This window comes from Poecilia reticulata, linkage group LG5, assembly GCF_000633615.1.
Source record: "Poecilia reticulata strain Guanapo linkage group LG5, Guppy_female_1.0+MT, whole genome shotgun sequence".
NCBI lineage: Eukaryota > Metazoa > Chordata > Actinopteri > Cyprinodontiformes > Poeciliidae > Poecilia > Poecilia reticulata.
In genome coordinates this window covers 33,288,278-33,297,387 of record NC_024335.1, presented here as the reverse complement: position 1 = coordinate 33,297,387, position 9,110 = coordinate 33,288,278, and the positions used below count along the sequence as shown (strand labels likewise).

The 9,110-nt window shown below is 39.2% G+C and overlaps 1 protein-coding gene across 2 annotated transcripts in view; it reads left to right on the top strand.

The window, feature by feature from the left end:
* The window catches only part of LOC103465591 (caffeoyl-CoA O-methyltransferase), a 66,147-nt gene that overhangs the window by 41,589 nt on the left and 15,448 nt on the right, over positions 1–9,110 (top strand). For both annotated transcript variants that reach the window (XM_008410578.2, XM_017304576.1), the window contains exon 8: positions 6,285–6,493. In XM_008410578.2, the coding sequence (XP_008408800.1) occupies positions 6,285–6,493 (209 nt within the window). The remainder of the gene's footprint in view (positions 1–6,284; positions 6,494–9,110) is intronic.

The following is a 9,110-nucleotide window of genomic DNA, read 5'->3' as shown; positions in this document are numbered from 1 at the left end:
CCTTTTTAGATCTGCCTTTTCCACATGACACAATTGGTTTGCCTGATTTTACATAGTTTTTATATAGATACATTATTTTGTTTTATTTATTTTTATCTACTTTTACTTGTTACATTTTATTTGTTTCTGTCACAGTTTTTTTTTACTATTGTACGGTGTCCTTGAGTGCCAGAAAGGCGCCTTTGAAATAAAATGTATTATTATTATTATTATTATTATTATTATTATTATTATTATTATTATTATTATTATTATCATGAGTTAAAATTTTCACAAAAATAAAATGTTCGTTTCTGTGGCGCATCTGTATCTTATTTTGAAGGGATATGTAAACGTTACCATAGCGACCAGAGTCAGAGAGCGTTTGAGTAGTGGTCATGAGGAGATGAGTAGAGCTTGTGAGTCTTAAGTCTGGTTTAGACGGCAAGATTTAAGAATTGTCGTCCGATTCTCCAAACCTCTGTGACCACAGAGTTGATAAAAGTCCAACAGGTTTGATCGGTCGATCGTGTCTCCAGCCACACGGCAGAGGCAACACACCACATGAACGATTCCAGTCACGGACATCGCGAATCCAGAAGAAAATCCACAAAACTCCCAACATAGCATACGGGAATTTAGAGTAACCAAACACGGATGATGATGTAGAAGCAACAGTGATAGTTTGTGGATTCATTTTAAGAAATAAAAGACGTAACAAAAAGAAAAGGTGGTGGATAAAAGACGGAGCAGTCGCTCTATTTGCTGCACTATGATTCGGAGGTAACTGTTTTGTCATAGTTAACATTTTTAACTGAATAAACATAATAATGACCTTTAGATTTTATAATAAACATTTCCACATATCATCTCCGATATGCACCGGACTTTCAGTTGCGCGATATGTCAGCTGTTTGGGATTCCCCTTTGTTCTTACATCACCACGCTTTCTGATTGGCTACCTGTCACATTCAACAGGTTGTATCCTCGTTCCCAGTCAGGGAAAACCCCACAGGCTGCAATAAAAAGGGTCCCCCCACCCCCCCGGTCTGTGTCAAAATTTCCAAGTCCCGACCGGTCTGCGGTAATAAAAAGGTTGGGGACCACTGGTTTAAAGGGCTACTTTCAGTGCCGTTCCATCTTAACCTTAACATACATGAACATGCAGTAAATTAATCAATTTTTAATCAGTTTTCTGCACCAAAGAGTTAATAATAATAAAAACGTTTTATTATTATAAAACACAGCAAACTAATGGTGGTAGAGCTCTGTGGAGTCCTCCAGTATATCTTCAACACAAGAATGTGCCAACAGAGGGTCCCTGTGATGTGGAAAACATCTTGCATTGTTCCGGTACCAAAGACACAGCGTCCCTGTGACTCCAAGGACTACAGGCCTGTGGCGCTGACCTCATGATGTGTCATGAAGCCCCTGGAGAGACTCATCCTGGAGCAGCTCCGCACTCTGGTCCAACCACACACTTGGACCCCTTGCAGTTTGCCTACCAGCCCAAACTTGGAGTTGAGGATGCCATCATCTTCCTGCTGAACCACGCATACGCTCACCTGGACCAGCCAGCGAGCACTGTGAGAATTACGTTCTTTAGTCAAAGAACTCAAGTGCCTTCAGCACCATCCATCAAGCTCTACTGGCTGAGAAACTCATGGCGATACAGGTGAATCCCCCCTTGTGTCCTGGATTGTGGACTATCTAACTGGCAGACCACAGTTTGTGCGCCTGCGACACTGTGTGTCAGACAGTGTTGTCAGCAACACAGGAGCTCCACAAGGGATTGTCCTCTCTCCCTTCCTCTTCACACTCTATACATCTGACTTCAGCCATTGCACTGTTACCTGTCTTCTCCAGAAATTCTGAGATGACTCAGCTGTGGTTGGTTGCATCAGTGAGGGTGAGGAGCTTGAGTAGGGGGTTTCTGTGGACAGTTTTGTCACATGGTGTGGACTGAACCACCTGCAGCTCAATGTGACAAAGACCAAAGAACAGGTGGTGCTGGATATAAGGAGGATCAGGACACCGGTGACCCCTGTTACCATCAAGGGGGTCAGTGTGGACATTGTGGAAAACTAGAAATATCTGGCTGTCCACGTTGATAAAAAACTGGACTGGGTCAAGAACACTGATGCTGTCTACAGGAAGGGCCAAAGTCGCCCCTACTTTCTGAGGTGGCTGAGGTCATTCAACATCTCCCGGACTTTGCTCAGGATGTTTTATGACTCTGTGGTTGCTAGTGCCATCCTGGATGCTGTGGTGTGCTGGGGCAGCAGGCTGAAGGTGGAGGACACCAACAGACTGAACAAACTGATCTGGAAAGCCAGTAAAGTCATTGGAGTGGAGCTGGACTCTCTGACAGTGGTGTCAGAAAGAAGGATCCTGTCCAACATGCAGGCCATCTTGGACAATGAGTCTCATCCAATCCATGACGTGCTCGCTGGACACAGGAGCCCCTTCAGCCAGAGACTCATTTTGCCAAAGTGCACCACAGAGTGACACAGTCATTTCTGCCTGTTGCCATCAGTCTTTACAACGCCCAAGTCTGTGCTAATTGATTAAATTTTTTTCTGTGCTCATTTATAGGTTATTTATTTATTAATATATTCATGTGATTGCTTGTTATTTATTTGTTTATACACTATCACTCTTAAGTGATATTTCAAAATATGCATCCATCCATCCATCCATCCATCCATCCATTTTCTTGCACCCTTTTTCCCTCAGTGGGGTCGGGAGGGGTGCTGGTGCCTATCTCCAGCCAACGTTTCGGGCGAGAGGCGGGGTCACCCTGGACAGGTCGCCAGTCGGTCGCAGGGCAACACAGAGACACACAGGACACACAACCATGCACACACACACTCACACCTAGGGGCAATTTGGAGAGGCCAATTAACCTGACAGTCATGTTTTTGGACTGTGGGAGGAAACCGGAGTACCCGGGGAAAACCCACCATGCACAGGGAGAACATGCAAACTCCATGCAGAAAGACCCCAGGCCGGGAATCGAACCCAGAACCTTCTTGCTGCAAGGCAACAGCTCTACCAACTGCGCCACTGTGCAATATTTTATTTATATATATTACAAACTTTGTATTTATTACCTAGCTTTCAACAAGCAATTTCCCCTTGGGGATCAATAAATTCTATTCTATTCTATTCTATTAAATTGAGCATAAACGTATATTAAGACTGCACAGTGGCGCAGTTGGTAGAGCTGTTGCCTTGCAGCAAGAAGGTTCTGGGTTCAATTCCTGGCCCGGGTCTTTCTGCATGGAGTCTCCATGTTCTCCCTGTGCATGGTGGGTTTTCTCCGGTTTCCTCCCACAGTCCAAAAACATGACAGTCAGGTTAATTGGTCTGTCTAAATTTTCCCTAGGTGTGAGTGTGTGTGTGCATGGTTGTGTATCTTGTCTGTCTCTGTGTTGCCCTGCAACAGACTGGCGACCTGTCCAGGTGACCCTGTCTATCACCTGAAGCTTTAGCTGGAGATGGGCACCAGCAACCCTCCCGACCCCACTAGATACAAGAGTTAGAGTAGACAATATCAAACATATATTGTTACTTTCCTCTTTTTGGGGGTGAGTTACGTCTATTGTGTAACACCAGCAAAACAAACGTGAGCAATGAAGGGAAAAGAGATGCACATTTTCTAGCTGATAGATGGATTTTTCATTGAATAATCAAGTTACTGTTTCACACTTTTACAAAGTAGCTATGGTAATAAATTAGCTACACTATATGTCATACAAATGTATATGTATTCATGTATTTACAACAGACACTACAATAATCAAGAATCAAGGATCAAGAATGTGAACTAACTAAAGAAAAAAAGTATGTTTTTTATCATACAGAATAAGATTTTTAACAACTAATTTGCAGCTGTACACATTATTATACATCTCAACTCTATTTACTGTAGCTAAAGTTTTCACTCATTTATTTCAAAGCCTCTCCTCAAACCCTCTCCTTTTCAATCATGATCCTTATAAGTAGTGTGAAAATAATGAAAATGCGCCTGTCTCTAATATTGGGGTGACACTCCCCCTCCCATCTCCCTCACCCCGCCCGGTTCCTATGCCTATGTTGTTGACCATGACATATAGAAACGACTGGAGAGTTGGGTTACATTAAAGACTTGATGTTGTTGTATATATTGGTTCAGGTCTACTCTGCATCCTCAGAACCAGAAGCAAACATGGAGAAGCCGCATTCAATTTCTATGCACCACAAATCTTAAACAAACTTACAGAAAACTGCAAAAATAGGCAACACTGATTGCCTTTAAATATAGAACAAAAACCCACCTTTTTATGGTTGTTTTTTTTTACATTGATGAACATTTTAATGTGTAATAATGGCACTTGGCAAAATATCATTTTTACTGGTTTTCTCAATTCTTGACTGTGAGGTGTCTTCTATGATTGTGTATTTTTGTGTTTTTAAAGCTCTTTGAACTGCATTGTTGAAGTGTCCTATACAAATAAACTTGATTTATTGACTAACCACAATTTATTATATTTAGTCAAATTTACTCATGTTTGCTTTCGATTTCTCACTTTTATTTGTATTTAGTCAGGTTTAGTTGCATTTAGTCATGTTTATTTACATTTAGTCACCTTTTGTCACTTGAAGTCACACCTAGTCAACTTTTTTAAAGGTTTCATCTGCCCTAAGGGCCTTTATTTGAGAGTAGTCGGACAGGAAAGTAGGTAATGAGAGAAGACGTAGCGAAGATCATCAGGCTGGGACTCGAACATGTGATGGTCACAATGAGGTAGAAGGCCTCAATGTGGCCTTATACCTCATTGTGGTATAATGAGGTATACCACATTATACCACAATGTTGCAGCATGGGTTGTTGCAACAACCTGTATGTGTTTTTGCAAGTTGTTACCCCTGCACAACCCATGTGGTGCAGGGTTAAAGCACATGTGTTGTGCTTTACCCCTGCACCACTGAAGTACCTGTGCTTAGTCATCTTTTGTCACATTTAGTCAAAATATAGCACAAACAATGTTTTTAAGTTGGTACTATGTGATAGATGAACATAAAGTAGTGTGTAAATGTGAAGTTGAAGAAAAATACATTGTTTTTAAAAATAAAGATTTGAACTGTGTAGTGTGCATAGCTGTTCTCTGAAGGTCTTAGAGGTTTTGTTTGAGAAAATTAGCAAACAAACAGGATCATAAACAGCAAAGAACACAGCTGACAGGTCAGTGAGAAAGTCCTGAGGAATTTTAGAACAGCATTATGAAGCAGTATTTCAAGCCTTGAATTTCTCATAAAGCACTGTTTAGTCCATTGTCTTATAATTGAAACAGCAGACCTGGAAAGCTAATAAAACATAGTCACCCAGCTAAACTTAAAATAGACAAACAAGATCATTAATCAAAGGATCTGTTGATAGCACAACCATTAGTAATGTGCTCCACATCTGAAGGTCTTAGATTTCTTCTTGTTACTTTGTCAGAGGTGAGTTACAAGAAGGAATTCATTAGAGGTCCTGCTCGCAAAAAGCCTTGAAAGTTTGTATCAAAATATATTTGCGTGTTAGAATGGACAAGTTAATGGTTTGTCTCATCTCAAACTGAGAATCTGTGGCATTACATAAAAATTGATGCTGACATGCCATAGAACTCTAATTGCACTTAAAGGTAAACTGAATAATTATTAATACAATGAACACTGCTCACTTTGTGTCTGTCTATCACATAAAACCCCAAAATAAGATGTCGATAATGTTCAAAAGGAATTATTACTTTGGGATTCCGCTTAAAGTAGGCGTTTTAATTGTGAAAGTGTCATTCATACATTTCCCTGCACCTGCGTCATTACCTTGTGAAGAAAGTCAAAATAATGTTTTTTTTGCTTTCGTTCCACGTCATAACTGAAGTAAAATCTTGCGCTTACAGTTTTAAGTGTTTTAATAGGCCTGAACTGGTTTAGCTGGCTCCACTTATGAATGTGATCATGATTTCTACCTTAAGCAGAAAATAGCTTAAAATGTATACTTTTCATCTTAACACATTTTCTTGATAATTGCACTTTTAAAATTTTATTTTTATTCATAAATTGTGTTACCATATTCAGCATCTGGCCACCAGATGGCAGCATACTAAAGGCTAACTTGCATAGCTATTTCCTGTTGCCTGTGGTGGAGTAATATGTATTCTTTGTAATTTGAACTATCACGTAGATTTAAAACAATGAAAACTAACTTATTTCACTAGCAGCTATAGTTTTAGGTTTTAATGATTATGTCAAAATCAAAGTTTTTTTACCTTTTCCAGGCATCAACGCCATTCCTATCCCAGCTGACATCAGCAAGTCGGACGACGTGCAGAGGATGGTTGACACCATCGTGTCAAAATGGGGAGCGATCCACATCGCCTGCAACAACGCTGGCATTAACAAGAACTCGGCCAGTGAAGACACCAGCTTAGAGGAGTGGGACCAGACCTTCAGCGTGAATCTGAGAGGGATGTTTATGTGCTGTCAGGTGTGTGGGAGACCAACCGAGTTAACCTTTGAGGTTGTATCATTTGATCTTGAGAGCAACATTTTAGCAATTGTTGAGTTAATCACTTGGTACTCAAAAATTAGATTAGTGACATAAAATGGCAGAAATGTTTGGGGTAAGATGTCAAAAAACTATAACAGAGAAGTTCTGATATTTAGATTCAATTGTGTTGGATGATAAATTGTACCTGAATTTATTCAGATAAACGACAATATTTGTTTTGAGACCATTTTCAAGTAATATAATAGTAATGGCAGAATAATGCCAGAACACATTAAGATCAATAAACTATAATTTCTGAATAACATTTTTAAATGACTTTTTAAATATTCCAAAATCTAGGTCAAAGACCTGAGTGAAATTGACCCCCACCTTCTTCAAATCTAATAAAATTGGTCTCAAACATTTGTGCTGGTTTGTGCAGCAAAACTGTTCATTTGTGCCGCTATCATTTTAAAGATATTAAAAAATGTTTCCAGAGGTCATGAAAAGTCAATCAGTTGTTCCCTCACCTTCTTCAAATCAGACAAAATTGGTGTCATTCAACTAGACTACATTTGTGCTGGTTTTGTGCAGCAAAAATGTTTGTTTGTGTTGCTTAGGCTTTGAAGATATTAATAACAGTTTAAAAGTCAAAAGGTCAACCAGCCCCCTCACTTTTACGAAATCAAACAAATTTGGTGTCAAACATTTGTGCTACGTTTGTGCAGAATTTTTTTTATTTGTGCAGCTATCATTTTAAAGACGTTACAAAACATTTCCAGAAGTCATGAAAAGTCAACCAGCCCCACCACTTTTACAAAATCAAACAAATTTGGTGTCTATATCAACGTGGCTAAATTTGTGCTGGTTTGTGCAGCTATCATTTTAAAGATATTAATAAAAATGCTCTCCAAGGGTCTTGAGAAATCCACCCTCCCTCAGCCTCCTGGTCACAATTGCAAAAATAAATACATTTGGTCTCAGTAAACTCGGCTAAGTTTGTGCTGGTTTGTGCAGTAAAAAGTTTTCATTTTAAAAGTATTTTAAAGATAATAAAAAAATCTCCACAGGTCATCAAAGGTCAATAAAAAATTGTTCATGTTGGAACTGTAAATTTCATTTAAAAATGCTTCGGTGATGACAAACCAGCACAAACTTAGCCAAGTTGATAGACACCAAATTTGTTTATTTTATTTGATGACCTCTGATGACCTCTTTTTATTATCATCTTTACAATGATACTGGCACAAACAAAAGATTTTGCTCCGCAAACTTAGTCAAGTTTATTGACACAAAATGTATTTATTTTTGCAAAGGTGAAGAGGGGTGGGGTTATTGGCCTCTTATGACCCGTGGAGAATGTTATCAATAATATCTTTAAAATGATAGCTGCACAAACAAAAATTTTGCTGCACAAACCTGCACAAATGTAGCCGAGTTGATTGACACCAAATTTGTTTGATTTTGTTTGGGGGTGGACAGAACCTGATCTCTTAAAACATTTCTTAATATCTTTTAAATGATAGTGACACAAATAAACATTTTTGCTTTACAAACCAGCACAAATGTTTGAGGCCAATTTCGTTAGATTTGAAGAAGGTGGGGGAGCCAACTTCGCTCAGGTCATTAAGTTTTTGGTTGAAAGGGAAATACAAGAAAAGCAAACAGTCACGCACGTGGAAATTATTGAGCTTGTTTTAGTTTATCATGTGATTTACTGATTCATTGGGAAAGGCTTAAATAGGAATAGGAATGAACCATCTAAAAACAATGTATTGGAACAACAAAAAGTAGTTTTCGTTTTCGAATGGATTGACGAGTTCAGAAAAAGTACAAATATAAGCCTGAAACTGTTTAAAAAGCAGCATATTGGGAAATCTGTTGTATAAGACGAGTGTTTCAAAGACAAAAATGCTATTGACGGCAATAAAAACGTAAAAATATTTGTACATTTAAGGATAAAAATGTAACATTTAAGTGTCATGTAACTTGGAAATAATTTAACTTTATCTGGTGTTTGAAGATTTAAGTGTTTATAAGTTGATGGGTATGAGAGGGACAGGGAAACATCAGATCTTGAATCTTTTATCTGCTCTTTTTCAAATTGAAAATGTTAAATTGCATGTCAATTGGGCATGATAATTTGTGCTACATAAAACAAGAAAAAAATTAAAAATGTTTTCACTTTTTGTCTGTTCGAAATAAATAAATAAATCTCCTTCCATAACAGGGTTAGGGTCATAACATATTAAACTTTAATTCAATATGTAGAGACTCACACAGAGAAAAGCAGCAGTTAGAACATTTTATTGGCCTGAAAGTCTTGGTGCTCGGACACTGGCAGAAGACATGCATGCTGAGAATCACCGTGAGTTTGGATGATTGGCTCGGGGCGAAGCTCAAGGTAGTTTTCCTTCCGGGCCCGGACACTGGTGATGGAGAAGAGCCTGGAGGAAGGAGTCTGGAGGGAGCCTGGAAGACTCACGGGAGGTTGAGGGTGGAGACGGGGAAGAAGTGGGTCAAAGCACGGCTGAAGCTGATGGATCCGTGGCTGTTTGGCCTATTGAAGTAGCTCTTGCATGGTGATTGGCTGGGGCAGAGCGGCATTTTGGCC